Below are 20,177 nucleotides of genomic sequence, written 5' to 3'. Positions count from 1 at the left end.
TGTTTTCTCAGATGTGTCATCTACTCCAGTACCTGTGTGATTGCCAAGTACGACACCGAATAGAAGCCATTGTAGCATTTTCAGATGATTTTGTGGCCAAGCTTCAAGAGAATCAACGCTTCCGGTACAATGAAGTGATGCAGGCCTTGAACATGTCTGCTGCCCTGACAGCTAGAAAAACAAAAGAATTTCGATCCCCACCTCAGGAGCAGGTACGACTCACAGCGGACAATTTATTTTTTGTTTTGCTCTATGTGTGGCAGAGTTCTGTTTGATCTGACAGTGTAATCTGTCTTTCTTTTGTATTCTTTAAGATTAACATGCTGCTGAACTTTAAAGATGATAAAAATGATTGTCCTTGCCCTGAAGAAATTCGGGATCAACTCCTGGATTTCCATGAAGACCTAATGACACACTGTGGTAAGCCTTACTTTTATTTTTTTAATTATATTAGCTGTAGAAGCAATTATAAATAATTTTATGTAAGCAACACCAGCTGAATAGTCTGTAGATTAGACTGTATCATTTATAAATACTATCAAATAAAGAAAATTAGCTTGCAGTCAAAACCAAGGAAATCTTCTTGTCCTGATATCTGGTCAAACTGAAAAGGAATGCTGTCTATTTTGCATCATGAGCTTCTGTTTTGCAAGTTGACAAACCCATTTCCTTCACCCTTTCCTTATAGGGCATGTAGTCAGGACACCAATCATTCTGACAGGTCATTGCTGGATGCTTTCCAGCTTTTCAGTGTTATTCTTGTATTTGGTAACCCAAAACTGGATTTTGTATTCCAGATGCCATTTCATGAGTGCCGAGTACTGGGTAATAATCAATTAATTAGCTAGTGATTATGTTTCTACTACTACAGGATATTCTTAACTCCCCTTGCTGTTAAACTGCAACGACTGACTGCTGCTGACTGGTGTCTAGCTTGCTAAGAGGACTCTCAAAGTTCTTTTTGCCAACATGTTTTTTTAACCAGTTCGTGTCCAGCCTGTATTGTCACGTGAGGTTGCAAAACTTCGCATTTGTCCTTGCTGAACTTTCAGTATCCTGACAGTAGTATTATTTGTACGACACTGTGTCAGTAGGGATTATATCCACATTTCTGAGCTACATATTCCCAAAACACAGGCATCAGCATTAGCATGGGAAAATGCATACTGTGGGAAATATGTTTACTGTCTGTCTTGTGTATAACAATATACAATTTATACACTAAGTTACTAAGATTACATGATCCTTTGTCTGCAGTTTCCTGCCTTGCACATAGGCCTGTTCTGTACTTGTTCCAAAGACCTGGTTAAGCATATCCCATATAAAACTCTTTTAGAGCTCTAATAGAGCAGAACAACATAGTTCAGTTTAATTATATTTGTGCATGCAATATACAAAAAAATCTCTATAACTCCCTTAATTTTATTCTTTTACTATTTAGTGTATATTTACTATTTCAGGAATTGAACTAGATGAAGATGGAACCTTGGATGGCAACAGTGATTTAACCATTAGGGGTCGCCTACTATACCTCATGGAAAAAGTTACATATCTGAAGAAGAAGCAAGCTGAGAAGCCGGTTGATGATGATGATAAGACATCCTGTAAGCAAAATTAAATCAGTTTATTGTGTCTTAATTCCAAAAGGAAAAGGAAACAGAACAGAAAGTTCTTCATATATTTTCAGCCAAAACAAGGTGGATTTTCAGTGAAACATCTGTACGCCTTAAAATATATATAGGTCTGATTCGAAACAAGGACAGATAGAATTTTTATGATAGGCAGATTTGTGGATGTAGCCAAAAATTTCTTCTGTTGGCATTATTGCCCTTTACCTTTGTCAAGTCATAAATATTTCAGAATGTATCTTGCTTTTTGGAAGATTAGTGCAGACTTAATAATTGTAGCAAGGTTCTGATTTATTAGATCATCATCATCATGGCTGGGCTTCGCGAACGAAGATTTGGGAAGGCTCTATCCACATTTGTTACAGGCACGTTGGTGACTTATGAGGCCAATACGAGACAGACATATCCGATTGCAAAAGGCACAGTAGAAAGACTCTTTAGATGGTGTATTCTGCAGAACACGGTTCTTTCTGCGTTGCCTTTTCTCCTCGAGAGCGATCCTGCATGTGTTCTCAAAGGAGACAACTGCGTTATAGATGGTGTGTCTCCAGGCCTCCCGATTTGAGGCCAGAGTAGACCAGTTATGTTGATCAATGTGGCCAAGGCTGAGATATTGTTTGAGGGAGTCCTTGTATCTTTTCTTCGGGGCTCCTCTCATGCGGCAGCCAGTGGCAAGTTCACCATAAAGCAGGATCTTAGGGAGGCGGTGGTCCTTCATCCTGGAGACGTGCCCTGCCCTTCGCAGCTGTGTTCTCATCAACATGGCTTCTATACTTGTGACTGCTGCTTGCTCTAGAACAGATGTATTGGTCACATAATCTGACCAGTGGATGTTTAAGATTGTTCGGAGGCAGTCTACTCTCTTGTATGGTTCTGAATCATGGGTCATCTACCGCCACCACCTGCGTCTCCTAGAACGCTTCCATCAACGATTTATTAGAACTTCCTCATAAAATGAGTTGCAGCAGCTTCAAATCAGTATTTGCATGAAGATTACTGTATGAAAGAAAATGTGCAATTAGACTGTAATTAGCGGAAGCCTCTTCACCCAACCTAAAATTCAAGATTTGCTGACTATCACTGTTGTTCTGCCATTTTTTTTCGGGTAATTGCTGTCTTTCCCTCTTGATTAGAGGCATTGCCAGTGACATCCTAGTTCTGCACTTGGTGCCAACTATTTAATTTTTTTTTTATTTTTTGTCGATATTGCTTTTATTTTTTTTTTCCTTTGTTGTGATAGGTAGTACTTTCTAATGTCCTAATTTTTTGTGTTGCTACCCTACTAGCAGGAATGAATTTCTGGACACACAGTTTAGGTGTTCAGACTTTGGTAAAAAAAATTGATTTCTGCGACTGACCACACAGAATTCCTAGGGAGATTGGCCTTTTACCCTGGTTGCTTAATGTAAGTTCCTAAAGTTACTGGATGGGAAGGTTTCCCCTGGGTACTTTAATTAGGTGACTTCTTAGCTGCCAGTTATTAGTGTTAGCTTAATGTTCTTTAAGTAGAAATATTTTTGCCTTCTAGCTTTGCAGTTTATAGCTGTTATTTCAGCTATGAGGCAGTGATAATTAGAGTCTAGGTCTTTGCAGAATGTGGTGATGAATCCTTTTTTTCTTGTAGTAAGCTTAAAGCTCCAAAAAATCTGATTCTCTCTCTCCTGTTAGTAGAAAGACAGTATTATATTAAACAAATAGACCCACAGGTAGGTGAAATGCAGTGTTGTAGTTAGCAAAATAAGAACCAAATGAGAACCTGTTGTTCCTGCGATTCTTCATCAAAAAAACCCAAAGAAACCAAACCAAACAAACAACCCCCCCCCTAAGCTCTGTTTCAATAGAAACACATAGTGCAGTGCTTGGACATTAACAATGAAATACATTACTACTATTCTTTTTTCCCCTTTCCCTTGTATTAGCACATCTTAGCACAAATTCTCTTTGTTAAACGTTCTCTTTTCTGTAAACTTCTATTCCTTCAGTATCTTTCTGTAAGTACTTTTGCTTTTTGTTTGTTTGAATTAACCTGGAATTGCAGGTTTGGTTTACTCCAAAATCATTTTACTATCTTAACACTTAGATTGTGAATTTGAAAATATTTTTTGATTTTTGGTCTGCATCAGACACATTCTTCAACATCAGGATATTTAAAATCTTTCTTATAAACTTTTGCTGTTATCTGCTTGACATAAATTGATTAGTTAGGTAAGTACTGAAGGCGGAATATCTCTAGAGGATCCTCAGTTGACCTTACAAAATCTTGCAAATGTGAATGGAAGTTCCCTGAGCTGGGGAAAAGAACATTATTCAATTGTCTTTATCAAATACTTTGTCTTGACTCTTTGTTCATGAGTAATTTTTCTAAACAGCAGTCTCAAATCTTAACTGAGATTATATATCTTGTCTATTTTAACATATGACTTTCCCAAATATATATATATCCCAAGTAATATAGATTATCAATGACACTACCAGATATGGGTTTCTTGCTTCATTAGAGACTAAATCTGAAATATGCAAATGATGATTTGCCATTTATTTGATTGTAGTCCCTTATGTCTATTTCTTTTGAAGGGCCTTTGGTTTTGGCAAAGGAATAAGTTAAATTATGTACATTATGTACATTATGAAACTTTGAGTGGATACAGAGCTGAGACATGTAAATAAATAGTACAGCATTTACATATGCTACCAGTATAATTTTTCAGCCTTAATTCAATAATATGTTAATAAAGCCCTCAGACCCGAATTTATGGAAAAATATTGAAAACAATATGTACAAATAAATCTGGTGATTTTATGACCATCTTGTATGTCTTCATAATTTTTTTTATTAGCAGATTTTTTTTCTGAATTTTAATTTTTAATGTAGACTTCTGGTTTTGAGATATTTCTACTTCTCTTGTGTGATTTCTGTTTTCCTTTGATAGTCTGCTAAAGAAGTACCAAGAAAAAGATGCTTCTTAGGAATTTAATTCATTCCAAGTCATGTCGCATATTGGGTTCTGAAGGACTAGCAGCTGAGAGATGAGCAATTAATGGTAATTTTGTGATTTATTTTCTTCACAGCTACTCTTCAGCAATTGATTTCAGACACAATGGTACGCTGGGCCCAGGAATCAGTGATAGAAGACCCGGAGTTAGTGAGGGCCATGTTTGTATTGCTACATCGCCAGTATGATGGTATTGGTGGCCTAGTTCGAGCCTTACCAAAGACCTACACCATAAATAGTGTGTCTGTGGAAGACACAATCAATCTTCTGGCATCCCTTGGCCAAATCCGTTCCTTGCTTAGTGTCAGAATGGGAAAGGAGGAGGAGAAACTTATGATTCGTGGATTGGGGTAAATAACTGGAGTGTAACATCTCTTTATTTACAGATTTTTGTTGTTATTTGCTGTATGGCCAAGATTATACATGAATTTTGAATCTGAATATGGGTGTAAATGCAGACTGCTATCATTGTATTGTATCTTCAACTGTAAGATAAAGCCTTTGCAACATTATATATATCATTTTTGAAGAAAAGCAATTGACATGTTTAAGACTTCTGACAAAGGTTGAAAACATGTATATAATATTTTGTGATATTAAAAAATCTATCTTGTTACTATATTTTCAAAACTATGGCTGTGAAGAATCCTGGCAAGAATGCCATCCATTTTTTGTGAATGCACTGACTGTTGTCTCTTGACATATATCATTAGCAGCAGTCTGCTAATGGGGGTGTGTCTACCCACGTCCAATATGCCATCTTTTTCATTGCACTAAATGTAGATGGTATGTTTGAACTATGAACTAGTTCACTCAGTCTTATTTTTTAATTATATGATTAATAATAGTGAAGTATAGGCTAATAAAGAGTACAATTTGAGAAAACAGTGCAAGAAATATGGTGCTCTCTAGTAGGAAAGAGATTGTATTTTTCTTTTCTCTCATAGTCAAAAAGATGTCTGTTGACATTAAACATCAGCTGTGATCTATCAGAAATGCCCATCAGCAAGAGCAATGAGAACCAAAGGTATCATTATATAAAGAATGCCATGAATGCAAGGAGAAGGGAAGCTTTTGTTGCGCAGAAATGCTTTTTTTTTTGAGCTTACTGAAAAGCTCATGTATCCAAGTAATGTCTGTGCATAATTTTGTATTTTCATTATGAACAATGCCTACTTCTTAGCTTGCCAACAGGTCCTAGCAATGTTCCATGCTTGTTGCAGGGTACAGTGTAGTCATGCTAAGGTTTTGGCAAAAGGAAAGGTCTGGCATCCATCAAGAGTCACAAAGTACTGGTATTTCTAAATCTACCTTTTTACTACAAATTGAAGTTGTCTCACTTCAGTTTATGAAGTGTAAAATTGAGTGAGTGATTACTAGATTTTGGCGTTGTTGTGCCTGGGGAAAAGAAAACAAACAGTCTCAAAACGGTTTTCATTTCATGTTCTGCGTTCTTTTGCTTCTTTTACATTTTTTTCGTCAACATTTTTTACTGTGAATTAAAAAATAAGATTTTCTGAATCTTCTTTAATATTAATGATGTTTTTGCTGATATGTAAAAGTCTGGTGAAAGGAAGAAAGACTACTTTCTATTAAGCTAATCTCACTGCCTCTTCCTATCACCTTTCTTGGTAGCCTCTATCATAGTTTTGTTTAGGTTTTATGTTACCCAGCTGTGCTATTTGCACCTTTTATTGGCTAACCTGGCCTCCAACACCTATTTAGAAGTGACAGGTTTTTTTGCTGTAAGTTGGCATTCCTTTCTTTCAACTGAGAAATGGAAGTGTTACACATTCCTGCTTTAAAACAGTTTCCTCAGAAATGCTGTTCTGATTTTTTTTCTTAAGTGAGACATTTTATAGTGCAGTCCACATTTAAACAGAACAGTGAAAGTAGATGTACTTGCCAAAGTAGTGCAATGTTGCTGGCCAGTCCTGAAGTGACATTTTGACTCTCAAAAACTCTGATAGTGTCATCTACATCAGACGTACTACATGCATTTTGTTGCGTGACTGATAGTCGTGAATATATAGCTTTTAGAGTAATGGAATAGTTCTCTTCACATCTCATCTTCTAAAAGGCTGAAATTTTCCTTGCCTGAGTGCAAGGGTTTAGGTCAGAAAAAAGAAAATAAGAAAAGGACTGTTATAAAACATACAATGAAATTTGAGCAGTTGCAAACAGTATTTTCCTAGAGACCTACTAGTCCTTTTCTTCCGTGATCTAAGTGCTTTCACATTTTTTTATGGGTTGTATGTGATTTCAAGACTAATTATAGTTTTTAGAAATTTAATTACTTTTTAAACCAGACATTTTTATTGGACATAAAATGTCCAATAAAATATTGACATTATGAACTTCAAGACTCATTTTAAGTATGCAAATCTATTGTGCTGAATTATGTAGGAGAGAAGAGTTCTTTTGAGCAGTAACTCATCAATTAAGGTTAATATTTATGCAGCCTCTGTCTTTGACACTTAGAGGATAGCTGGGTATACATTCTCTTTCCTTGTACCATTTTTTTTTGTTTTGATGGCAAATCGAAAATGTCTCAAGGCTGAAATAATCTGAAAAGAATATTATATCAAATATATTGAATAATTGAACTAAAAATTTAAACTAATATAACAGTTTTGATGATGTTCTTGTCAGAAAATAGTCTTAGATCTGAATAGACTATCTAATGAAAATAGAATAACATCCTACTCTGCTGTAATCAAGTGGCAATTAGTGCAATAACTATAGGAAAATAAAGGTCAGGTTCTTCCACAATATGCATAGAAAAATAGACAAGAGAGATTGAAATGCAATGTGAAAAAGTCCCTGGGGTAATTTTTCACCTCACATGGTGGTGAAGAATTGCACAGTAAATCAGCTTTGCTAATAACATAATAGGTAAACTATTGGTCCATAACATTTTCTTTATTTTGTTTTCCTGTAGAGACATCATGAATAATAAAGTATTTTACCAACATCCCAATCTCATGAGAGCTTTAGGCATGCATGAAACTGTCATGGAAGTGATGGTTAATGTACTTGGTGGAGGAGAATCCAAGGTAAAGCAATTCACTGTTAAAGCCAGAGAGTTTAGAATATAACTGTTCAAAGCTTTATCCCATAAGGCTCTGAGATGTCACTTGAGGTAGTGGGACCATAACCTCTAGTTAATTACCATTAGCATAATAGTTGACTAAGTTTTTAGAAGAATCAGTCCTTCCATTCCAGAGGAAGATATCATTAGCATTGTAATTTCAGGTGCTTTAAAGAAAAAATTGCAAATAGCACTTTATATGCTTACTGTGTTTTGAAGGGGAGATTTTTTTAGTAACTAATTAAAAATCAATGAAGTATTACTCTATGAAAATGAGCATTCACCTTCTTTCATGTTGGAATCTAGAATGTATGGGCGACCCCAGCTTTTGTTTTTCAAGCTTATACTTTGATCTTTGAGGCTTAAGGTGTTACTAACTTGCTGAGAAAGTCCTGTTGATTCCAGTGCAAAAGCTAAACAGTTAATTTCACTGAGGTGCAGTGAATATAATGCCAACATATGAGTAGGTTAAAAGGCTTTTGCATAAATGACCTTTTGCAAGTTTTATTCCAGTCTTAGACTTTGAGCTTCAGTCTGTTTTTATTTGCTTCTTAGGAAATCACTTTCCCAAAGATGGTGGCAAACTGCTGTCGTTTTCTGTGTTATTTTTGCCGAATCAGCAGGCAGAATCAGAAAGCTATGTTTGATCATCTTAGCTATTTATTGGAAAACAGCAGTGTTGGCCTTGGTAAGTATTAATTGTGGGGCTTTTGAGATCCTATACCAAAAATATAATTTAAAACTTTCAGGTAATTTATGTATAAAACCACCTGTATTTTTTTACATCCCTCTGTTTACGCTCCGTATTGAAGTTTCTCCTTTTCCCAGTGAAAAAATATTTTTATGAACTGTATTGCTAACTCCAAACAACCTCCCTGACAGCCGGGGAGACGTTAAGTTGAGCTAATTTAGTATACACTTTTTTGTATGTGCCTGAACATTCAGAGAGAGTTAGTGATTGTACATTTTGAGGAACAGAATATAATCCTGTTTTGAGAAAGAGAATAATAAATAATTATTGGCAGCATTTCATTAGGGTTATCTCTCACTGCTCAAGCTTGCACCCTTGCACTTTCTTTCTGTAGACTGGTCAGTATAGGCCTTTGGCAGTAGGAGAAATACACAACTCATTTGCTTGGGTATGCGTGTATAGTGCCCAGAAATGAACCTTGAAGTGTTTACCTTTCTTTTCTATGCAAAGTGTTGTAGAAGAGATACATTTATCCTTATTTAATTTAGTACTTGTGATTGAGAATATATAATCATTTAGAAGTCTTCATAGTAATTTTCTTTAAATGATCACAAATTTATTAATGTAAAGATATAGGACAGAAGCATAAATTAAAAATCTTTTTGAAGAGAAAGTGTCCAAATTGAATGAATTTGGAGTGTCAATATGAAAACTTCAGATTTTTCCAACAGCACTGTAGTTACTGCCATTTTTTTTAAGAAATAGATAACTTATAATCTTATGTTTTAAAGCTTAAAGGTATTTTCTATTTCAGTGGATTTGATAACGTGTCAGTGTATTAGATATAAAATCATTACTACATTTTCCTCAAAACAAAGTTGTGTCACTTAGGAAAATTAGAAAGAATGAGATCTTAAAATAAAGTATCTGATGAGACAGGAATGTGTAAGACAAGTTGTTTCTAGCTTGAAAGTCTATATTGTATTTTGATTTCATAACAATGTCAGATTTCATGCAAGTGCATGGCAATTTATTATTAATGCATTTCCTATGAGTTTGTTGGTTTTATTAAATTGGTGTTGAAACTAAATGTTATTTTAACAGCCTCTCCTTCTATGCGAGGATCAACTCCTTTAGATGTTGCAGCAGCGTCTGTGATGGATAACAATGAACTTGCTCTGGCGTTAAGGGAGCCTGATCTGGAGAAGGTCGGTAGCGTCTTTATCAAGCATTTTTGTCCCTATAGAGAGGGGAAGATACCTGTTTCTTAGAGTCATCAAAATCCAAGACTATATGGGAGTTTTTTCTACTTTTCCAGGAAAGATTATCGTGATCTGGTTGGTTGTTTTTTCTGTTGGTGGTCTGAAAAGTTGAATTGAGTTTCTGATTGTTACACACACAGTTGTAACAAAAAGGAATTGCCTCAAGAACAGCTCTTACTTTTGGAGCAGTGCACTCAGAAAACTTTATTGCTAAAATCTTTCTTTGTTGTTCTTTTGGATGGTGACATGAAGTGGTGACATAACAAAATAGGGGTAACTAGAAGCTTTGTGACAACTTGTTACAATATATGACAAATTTTCATAGAGATATCTGCCTATATCTATCTGTACTTTCCCCTATCATTTAAACCTGTTCCAGAAAAGTTTTAAGAAATTAGGGTTAATTAGACTAAAGAGTAAAACACTCAAGAGAGCCTGTGACAATTGTATAGTATATGTAAATTGCTGCTGCAAGAAGGATTAGCATAATAGTTGCTATGTCAGTAGTGGATAAGAAAAGCAGGTTAAATAATAGAAAGATGGATTAAAGATAGATGGTAAAACCACTTTCTAATGGAAAGTGAGACAGTGGAATTACAAAATCCAGTTTTTTCTTGAAGACCTTGAATTCTGGAGTTGGTATAATATTCATAGGAAAATATCTCTCAGGAGTAATATAAGTGTATATGTTCCTTTCTTAGGAAAGAACATGTGTGTTTAAAAGGACATTTTCAGACTTATCGCTCTTATAAATGGTCAGCAGAAAGAAGCTGTCCAAACTGGCTAAAGGCTAGGCTTACAATTCTTACAGTTCAGAAAGGAAAGGGCCAACTGAAAACTACTACTGAGCCCCTAAGCCTGAATTACAGGGAGTGTTACTACTGTGTGTTTAAAAAAAAAAAAAAAGAAAAAAAAAGGCAAGTGAACATGAATGGTTAAAATTAAAGAGTATCACAGAATCGACCAGGTTGGAAAAGATCGCTGAGATCATTGAGTCGAACATTTGACCAAAACCACCATGTCAACTAGACCATGGCAGTAAGTGCCACATCCAATCTCTTCTTAAATACCTCCAGGGACTGTGACTCCGCCTCCTCCCTGGGCTGCCCATTTCAGACCTTTTATTCATTATAAAGGAAAGGATGTGTCTTCAATTATGGATAGTGTGTGGGGAATAGTGAAAAATTGACTAATTTGTAATGCTGAGAGTTGCAAGAGAAATAACAGATATCAAAGCAGTAATCTAGAGAGAGGATTGATGGAATTAAGATAAGTAGTTCAGGTAGGTCATAGCAGAAGTAGGAAAAGACTGGGAAAGTGAGCTAATGAAGAGGGTGCTCTTCTGATTTGCCCACAGTATGACATGGTTTTGTCAGAGATAATAGAATCTGGACACAAAGAGTGGGAATGCTTCCCTTTGAAGTTGCACTTCCCTTCTTTTTCACAATTAATGTATTTTTCATCTTACTTTGCTATTAGGTAGTTCGCTACTTGGCTGGATGTGGATTGCAGAGTTGTCCTTTGTTAATTTATAAAGGCTACCCAGACATTGGATGGAATCCAGTTGAAGGAGAACGATATTTGGATTTTCTTCGTTTTGCTGTTTTTTGCAATGGTAGAGTAGAAGCTTATATATTTTATAACTTCCTCTAATATTCAAATAAGTTTGTAGTTTTAAATGGTAATACAAACCAACTAAATAATTTACTGTAAATTTAAAGGACAATTGCAGAAACACTATAATTGTTCAAGACATACATTATCTTAGATGCCCATTTCACAAGTCATATGGGATCTTGTGAGCCTATGCTCCATTTTTCAGATTCAGCTTTAATCTTTGAAATGCCGACATCTCTTTTGAAAGTAGAGCAGAGAGTCCTAAATCTTTCTGTGATAAATGCAGAGCCAAACCCTCATCTTTTTGTGAAGATTTAGATAGTCCAGCAGTTATAGTTTAGTGTTCAGCAGTTATATCAGTCCTCTCATTAACCCTTGCCCTTGGCTGTGAGTCTTTACTACAAATCAGTAGTTTCAGTGATGCTTTAAACACCCTTTACTACATAGCTAATTCTTTGGCTCTATTTAATTTTGAATTAAAACACACATTTTATTTCATAGCTTTTATTGCAGTAATAAAGGAGTATGCATGTTTATGTAACTTTGTTGTGATATTTAAACTGTTTTGTAGTTAAAAGCATCTACCGATGCATGCACTCTGCACTTTTGTGTACCTTTTTCTGATTATATTTCAGAACTCTTTTTGTTATAATCTTATATCTTGATATTTGTTCTGTGTGGTAGGAGAGAGTGTGGAGGAGAACGCTAATGTTGTAGTCAGACTGCTTATTCGTCGACCTGAATGTTTTGGTCCAGCTCTAAGAGGAGAAGGAGGCAATGGGTTACTTGCTGCCATGGAAGAGGCGATAGAAATATCAGAAGATACAACAAGAGATGGACCTTCCCCAAGTAATGGATCTAGTAAAACCCTGTAGGTGCAGTAGAACCACTTACATTGCCATAATATTTGACTATTTGTTTTATAATCGTAGGTGTGAAATGACTTGTTTAACACCTCAATTATCAGTTGGATTCTCCCTTGGATTCTGTGAAGAGTAGAAATTTGTATTGTGCTAAACTGTGCTTTCTCTGCAGTGCTAATTTAAGTAACTCTAAATATTAAAACATCTTTGAAATTCCGTTTGTTCTCTGCCAGTCGGTTAAGAGTTTGATGCAAATGACGTCTGATGTAAAATGAGGCAGATAAATGGTATCAATGGTTACAAAGCAGATGTCACTACAGTCTCTTAGGGACAAAATACATTCTGTCCTAGTCTGCTAAGAGTCTGCTAATTGACAGAAGCCACTCTGTGTAAGCTGTTACTCCTAGAGCAGATTTTCTTTCTTTATTACTGTTGTAAATTACTTCCTTGTATTTTTTTTTTTCATCTTATAATTGTTGTAACATTTAACTAATTACAGAGAAATTGAAGAACAAGAAGATGACACTATTCACATGGGAAATGCAATCATGACCTTTTATGCTGCTCTGATTGATCTCTTAGGACGTTGTGCCCCTGAAATGCATGTAAGTTTTATTCTTCATGCATTAAAAATTAAAAACATAGTTGTTTGACTGATCCATGGTTTGCTGTTTGTTTTTTTCACGGTAACATGTTATCAGGTATTAAAGCAGTGATATGGCTACGTAATTTCTTAGTGTACATAATGTGGTGTTTTCATGACTTGCAAGGAAAAAAAATCTGTTTGGAAGCTGTTCTTTTAAAACTAATTATTCCATTGCTATTTTGGGGGGTTTTTTGGTGGATTTTTTTTTTGTTTTGTTTCTGTTTTATTGTCCAGTGTGACAATCAAATTCCTCAAATTTCCCTATTTGTTGTGATAGAGTGATTTATTTTTTGCAAACCACAGTTTTACTCTTCATATACGTATTTAAACAGACTCTTTAAATTGCATATAAAAGTTTAAATGTTATCAAAGTGTAAATATTATAGGACATTCTTTTACAATGTAGGGATAGCATTATCCTTGAATGTATGCATTAGTATCTCATAATCTTTATTCACACTGACAAACCTTCTCAAAGGTAAGATGTCACTGTTTTAGGCATTAGATATGAAGAATTAGATACACTATAAAAACCAAACCCTTACCATTTATTTTGTAAGAGCTTGAAAGTATTTGAAAATATTTGTTTATGATTCAATATATATTCCTATTCTTCAAAAATTTACTTATAAGTAGCTTTTAATTTCACCCTGAAATGTTCCTTAATTAATATGGATTAGTATAGATCAGTATAAGATTACTGAAGAGATTAATAACTTGAAAAAAGAGATATATCCATTTAATAAAGTCAGTGTATGAATATCTCTTTTGTTTGAATGAAAGAATTGTCTTGTTTTCTACCTCTCTTGCTACCTTTTTTTAAAAACAAAACTGAAACAACTGGAATACCTGAAAGTGTTCTTATTTGACCAGGACAGAAAAACTGTCTTTTTTAATCACAAAATTTGCTTCTGCTTCCCTCCACCCCTCCCACCATATGCTATATTTAAATGCTTTGTCCACCTCTTTTACCTAATACTCCATTCTGAAAACTTAGTCTTATTTAATAACCAAACAACTAGACTTTGTACATTTGCATCCAAAATAGAGCAAATATATGCAGATTGCTTGAAATTTACATTGTTAATTAGAGTGTGATTTTGGAAGAAGTAATTTTTTGTCTGTCCATGGTTCAGGAAGTTTCCATGCCATGAACACATACTGAAGATAAAAAGAAGGCCTTGTTAATTTTTATTTGTCTTTTCCTAAGCTAATCCATGCTGGTAAAGGGGAAGCCATTAGAATCAGATCAATTCTACGGTCTTTGATTCCACTGGAAGATTTGGTGGGAGTAATTAGTATTCCTTTCCACATGCCAACCATAGCTAAAGGTAATATGGTTGTTCTGCATTTTTTTATCCCATCCTATTATGTTTTGTAATTTATTGATGTATTGACACTCATACTTTTCTCAGCAATTAAAAATACTATAGAAATTAAACTATTTATTATGTGAATTAGAGGAGAAATCGTGTATCTCAAACATGTTTCAAAAATCTTTTTTACATGCTGTAGTCAATAATTCAGTGTACTCTTAAATCACTGATGTAAATCCCATTAAACTGAGTTATGAAAATCTATTACCACTTTAAAAAGAAATTTAAGAATGCATGCTTTTGGTTTTTATAAACAATTTTTAAAAATTAAGATATATTTTCTCAATAGTATAATCATTAGCTTTTGTTGTTCTAACCCTATCAATTGTTTCTAGCAGATCTTACTAAGACACCAGAGTTGTTCTTCAGCAACTGTGGTGAAATTATAGATGTGACATATATAGGCAAATGTATTTCTTTGTATTTTCTGCCTATATAGAATTGGTTGCAATTGTGGGAGCTATGAGAGCATCTATATAAAAAGGGGAAAGGAGTTACATCTGCTTTTTAAGGTGTCTGGAGAGAGAGCATTATAATTGCAACTTGGATTGTGTAAGAACTCACAGCACAAGATTGCCCAATAGGTTGCTGTAGAAGAGATAAAAAGATTAATCCTTCTATAACACCATTATTTATTTATGTTCCAAATAGTTATAGGTCAGTAGGTGATATCTCAGTAGCAGAGTGCAGCTCACAGATACAGAATTGCTTATTGCTTTTCAAAATGAAAGTATCAACATTTTAAAATATTTCAGTGATATTTCAGTGATATTTCAGATATTTCAAAAGTTTTCAGATACAGAGAACTTTTTAGTACATTCTTAATTCTTCATCACACATTACAGATATGGTCACCAATGCTGCATTTCCAGGATATTTGATGTAGAATCTTTGTAATTTTTACTTTCTGTCTGCTTCTTCTAAAAACTAGGTAGTTATATAGATTAAATATTATGTTTTGAGTACTTAGCATATCAGAATATCACCTGGTAAGAATCCCTTGATACACAAAGCAGAAACAGAAAAGCGTGTATGGACTTTGAGGTCTCTCTGGATAGAATTAGCCTCACGCATTCTTTTTCATTTAACTTCAAATATATTGCCATTTTGTAATAAAACCATGGGGAAGATGCTTAGACTGCCTGGTCTGCTGATGAAGGATGATCCTTGTCATTGAAGTCTTGTTTCTTCCTTTTAGATGGTACTGTGGTGGAACCTGACATGTCTGCGGGGTTTTGCCCAGATCACAAGGCAGCCATGGTTTTGTTCCTTGACAGGGTCTATGGAATTGAGGACCAGGATTTTCTTCTACACCTTCTTGAAGTTGGCTTTCTGCCAGATCTTCGTGCTGCTGCTTCTTTAGATACAGTAAGGGTTTAAGTCTGCTTTTATTTTGATTCTTACTGAAAACTAAGGCATTTTTCATTCCTCAGAAAAACATTTTTTGTGTCTTCATGTCTTCTACATTTCTCAAATTCTGGATGTACTGTGTGTTGCTGCTGAAATTTGATATTACTTGGAGATGAATTGTCCAGAATAATGCTCACTTTATAAGAGCCCCCACTGTTACCCATACAATAGAAGATGCAATGCCTTTCCCCAGGAGACTTTCTGAGCTTGTGCTGTGGAATCAAACTCAGATGAGCTGCTGGTGAAGCATGTAACTGAGAGCCTCTTTCCAAAGATACACAGAAAGTGTTCATCTCTGTGCATTTTTTAGAGACACCTACATTGTTATTTAGAAAATGACAGATTTTATGGTCTAGTTCCTCCTCAATATTGCTACCTTTTTTTTCTGTGAGGCTTATTTCAATCTAATTTTTCTTAAATTTTTCTTAAATCTTAATCTCCAGAAAGATTAGATTTAGAGAACTATTATGAGGGCTAAGACATTGACTTTGGTTTTCCTGTCTGACCTATTATGTCAACTCTGAAAATAATTATGTTGTTATTTAGAATCATAGATTTGTTAAGGTTGGAAAAGGCCTCTAAGATCATCAAGTCCATCTGTCTAGCACCACCATGGTTCACCATTAAACCATGTCCTCAAGTGCCATATCCACTTTCTTGAGCATATTTAAGTTTTTTGAACACTTCCTGGGATTGTGATTCCACTGCTTCTCTGGGCAGCCTGCTCCAATGACAACCCTTTCCATGAAGAAATTTTTCCTGATAACTAATCTAAACCTCCCTGGTGCAACTTGAGGCCATTTTGTCTTGTCCTGTCTCTTGTTACTTGTGAGAAGAGACTGACCCCCACCTCACTATAACCTCCTTTCAGGTAGTTGTAGAGTTTGATAAGGTCTCTCCTGAGCCTTTTTTTCTCCACTAGGCTAAACAACCACAGCTCCCTTGGCCACTTCTCATAAGATTTGTGCTCCAAACCCTTTACCAGCTCTGTTGCCTTTCTCTTTACTCTCTCCAGCACCTCAATGTCTTTCTTGCAGTGAGGGGCCTAAAACTGGAGCAGTCTAACCAGTGCCAAGTACAGAGGAACAATGACTGACCTGGTTCTGCTGGCCCCACTATTGCTGATACAAGCCAGGATGTCACTGGCCTTCTTGGCCACCCGGGCACACACTGGCTCATGAAAAGGACCAGCACCCTCAGGTCGTTTTCATCCAGATATCTAAGAAAGAGCAGGGGAGGATTTTTTTTCTCACATGAAACTTGACCTTGATCATAACAAAAATACTGACTGGTATTACCTGATTTTGGAGTGTTCTGTTAAGCAACTATGACATTCTTCAATATAGTCTTGGAAATTGTTTTATTTTTGAATGGCTACCTTTAGTGTTCTGTTTTCATCCTCAAAAACGAAACAAAAGCCATCTATGAGACTTCAGAAGTAGGAGAAGGAGATAGGCATCTAGCTTTCAGTAGGTATCAAATCCTCATTTGTGTTTTGGAAATTTCCCTCTTTGTAACTACTACAAAAGAAAAAAACCCAAAAAATTCCTTTCATTTGTAACAACATTGATGAGACAAGTCTAATTTCTGTCCCATTTAATTCGTAGGCTGCCTTAAGTGCTACGGATATGGCTTTGGCTCTGAATCGATACCTTTGCACAGCAGTCTTGCCTCTCTTGACCAGATGTGCTCCTCTTTTTGCTGGCACAGAGCACCACGCTTCCCTCATTGATTCCTTGTTACATACTGTGTACAGACTCTCAAAGGGATGCTCTCTTACCAAAGCTCAGCGAGATTCTATTGAAGAGTGTTTGCTGTCAATCTGTGGGTAAGAAAATACTCCTGGCTGTACAGGAATGCTAAGTGATAAAGTAACCTGTGATATTTATAATAGAGGAATTCAGAACTGTGCCACCAGTAACATAATTAAGACTTTTTTTTTCCTGGCAAATGATTGTATGGTTTTTAATATACTGTATTCAGTTTGCAGCTTTATTAATTATCCATATCACTCCTCAGTTATTTTGTTGTTACCAAATCTTTTAAATTAAATCCTTTGTGATTAACTAAGAGGAGGCACTGCAAAAAGACAGAGCTCTGGAATTGTGGAATTATACATACACTGAATTTCCATTTAAATACTTTTATCTATACAGATTGGAAGTGTGGTTGATCTGCATGGAACTTATACAGTTCTATGTAGATTTTTATTTACTGTGTTTTACATTTGAAATCCTAATCAATGACTAATATTGTTATACCTGATTATTGATACCTATGGGACAAATTTTGTCTGGGTGTCTGCAGACTCAAAACCAGTTAATTATTACCCAAGTTTTTTAAAAGCCTACAGGCTTAATTATCAGAAGTTGACTAAACACTTATGAATTCAGTTTCTAGTTAAAGTTAATGTATAGGCTTTCAGTTCAACAGAGATGTTTTGGGTTTTTTTTAATATTTCACTGTGATTTTTTTCATAGTCTGGAATTGCATTCAGAAATTACAGGTATTTATACTATAATACTGTAAAAAGTACTAGATAGCATTTCTTTAAATAAATATCACATTGACAATTTTATATGTATATTACCATGATAGGAAACAATAAAATGGACCAGAGCTTGTTATTTATCTGGAAAACTTTAATGTTCATGCCATTCTAACATACGTATTATAACTATTTCTGCTGTCTTTCCAGTTGTGTCCACTGCTGTGTGTCTTGTTTAGGACATCTAAAGAGATAGTACTCTTATGTCTTTATTAGTTTCTAGGATATTTTAAGAGCCATTGAGATATATTACAAGAAATTTACATTATATCCTTTTCTCGTGTGCATGGTGATCCTAATACACAATATCAAAATTGAGTATTTTTTTCCTGCTTTTCTCTGTCTATTGATAAGTTTTTTTCTCAGCTTCTTTGAAACATTTGATTTGCAACTTGTTCAGAATATTTTATTTGGTATGCACTTGTTTGCTTTCTTCTGGACGCCTTTTTTTTCTGTCCAGTTTTTATGAATTTGAAGAATTGTAATGACATAGAACTGATATGTTGCTTTAATGTAATTGTTAATTATTTGAATGAAACTGTGCTGGTACACCCCATTGAAATGGTTTGTCTGCTTTTAGGCAGTTGCGACCTTCCATGATGCAACATTTGCTGAGAAGATTAGTATTTGATGTTCCTCTATTAAATGAACATGCAAAGATGCCTCTCAAGGTAAAAATATATATATTAGTATTCAACAGAAAACGGAGAAGATTCCCTATAATCTTTGCTACATTATCTCCACTCCACAGTAATCTAAGGCCATGGTTTTTAAAGATAAATTGTTACTTTGGGAGAAATTCAGTCTGATTTACATCAATTCATATAGAATCACAAAGTCTGAGTCTAGTCTTTGCTTCTCCTTTATCTCCTGTTTGTTTTAGCCCATGTGGACATGGAAAAGAAAAACCTTTGGGGGAAGGGGGCACAATCCTGTGCACAAAACATAGCAATTTATAATCTGTAATGTACCCTTACTTCTGTCCTTGGCTTTGGTTTTCCTTGCTCTTGGAAAACAGACTCTTTTTCTGTAGTTGGTACCTGGAAATCTAAGAAATACATATTTAGTAATGAAGTTTCATTTTGTTTTTAGATCCCAAAAGTTTATCCATATCTTTTTGTTCTGATTCCTAATGCACAAGAAAAATGTGTGTTTTTTTGTTTCTGAGAAGATTCCTCAGAATATCATCATAATCAGTTCTAAGAAACATATGGGTTCCTACCTTACCTACTGTTTTTCAGCAGTCCTTTTTAGTGCTTTCCCACTTCCACTCTGAATGAGATATTTAACCTTTTCTTATTTAATATATTTTTATGATTTTAAAGCCTATCAGAGGAGGAATTTAAATCATTAGTCTCAAACCCAGGACCTGCTGCTGAAGTCCTGCCAAGGACTTCATAATTTTATTTCTGTTCCTTAAGTCCTTGATCAAACTACAGTGCTGGATCTGACATTCTTCAGTGTCTGTGTATGAGAAATGTAGTTGATAATTTAGTATGTTGCCCTAAAGTGGACCCTTCTAATGCATTATGACATTTTGTGTGCTGCTAAAACCAAAGAGTAACTTGGTGCTCTCTCCATGGTTATAGTCCTTCAGGGTTTTGTTTTTTGGGAAGGAACAACCCCAGTTCCTTGACATCTGTTCATCTGAAAGAGCAGACTTTATGATACTGAGAGTCATGACTGCAGTGTTTCCCATGTTGCTGAACTGAACAGTAAGGAAATAATAATTGGATCCTTTTGACAAGTCAGGGCTTGCAAGAATATAGATGTGAAGAGAACCATGGTGTTAGTAAAAGATTTTGTCCATTGACCCTAAACAAGTAATAGGAGTTTCTGAGGAAAGTGAACTCTTTATCTGATGATAGACCTATAACTTTTAAGAGGTTTCTCTGACAATAAACTGTTTTTCAGTGATTTAACAAGGGATTCCTACCTGTATCTGTTAATGTGTTTCTGATTTGAAAGTACTCTGTGTATTCCTTATGGGCTTGTACTGGCAAACAGATTATAGTAATCTAAAAAGGCAGCTGTAAGTTAATCAGGCATCTG

The 20,177-nt window shown here is 35.1% G+C and overlaps 1 protein-coding gene across 1 annotated transcript in view; it reads left to right on the top strand.

Moving 5' to 3' along the window:
- RYR2 (ryanodine receptor 2) overlaps nt 1-20,177 on the top strand; it is a 390,151-nt gene that overhangs the window by 260,045 nt on the left and 109,929 nt on the right. The window contains exons 36-49 of the mRNA XM_039379059.1: nt 12-212; nt 315-420; nt 1,461-1,604; nt 4,698-4,971; nt 7,563-7,677; nt 8,268-8,400; nt 9,508-9,611; nt 11,145-11,280; nt 11,967-12,153; nt 12,645-12,750; nt 14,002-14,122; nt 15,366-15,535; nt 17,185-17,405; nt 18,706-18,796. Of these exons, the coding sequence (XP_039234993.1) occupies nt 12-212; nt 315-420; nt 1,461-1,604; nt 4,698-4,971; nt 7,563-7,677; nt 8,268-8,400; nt 9,508-9,611; nt 11,145-11,280; nt 11,967-12,153; nt 12,645-12,750; nt 14,002-14,122; nt 15,366-15,535; nt 17,185-17,405; nt 18,706-18,796 (2,109 nt within the window). The remainder of the gene's footprint in view (nt 1-11; nt 213-314; nt 421-1,460; nt 1,605-4,697; nt 4,972-7,562; nt 7,678-8,267; nt 8,401-9,507; nt 9,612-11,144; nt 11,281-11,966; nt 12,154-12,644; nt 12,751-14,001; nt 14,123-15,365; nt 15,536-17,184; nt 17,406-18,705; nt 18,797-20,177) is intronic.

The sequence above is a fragment of the Pipra filicauda genome, unplaced genomic scaffold (genome assembly GCF_003945595.2).
Source record: "Pipra filicauda isolate LSUMZ 115617 unplaced genomic scaffold, ASM394559v2 scaffold154_size2910363_pilon, whole genome shotgun sequence".
In the NCBI taxonomy this organism is placed as follows: Eukaryota; Metazoa; Chordata; class Aves; order Passeriformes; family Pipridae; genus Pipra; species Pipra filicauda.
Note: the sequence above shows the minus strand (reverse complement) of the source record. Positions and strands in the feature narration are given on the sequence as shown.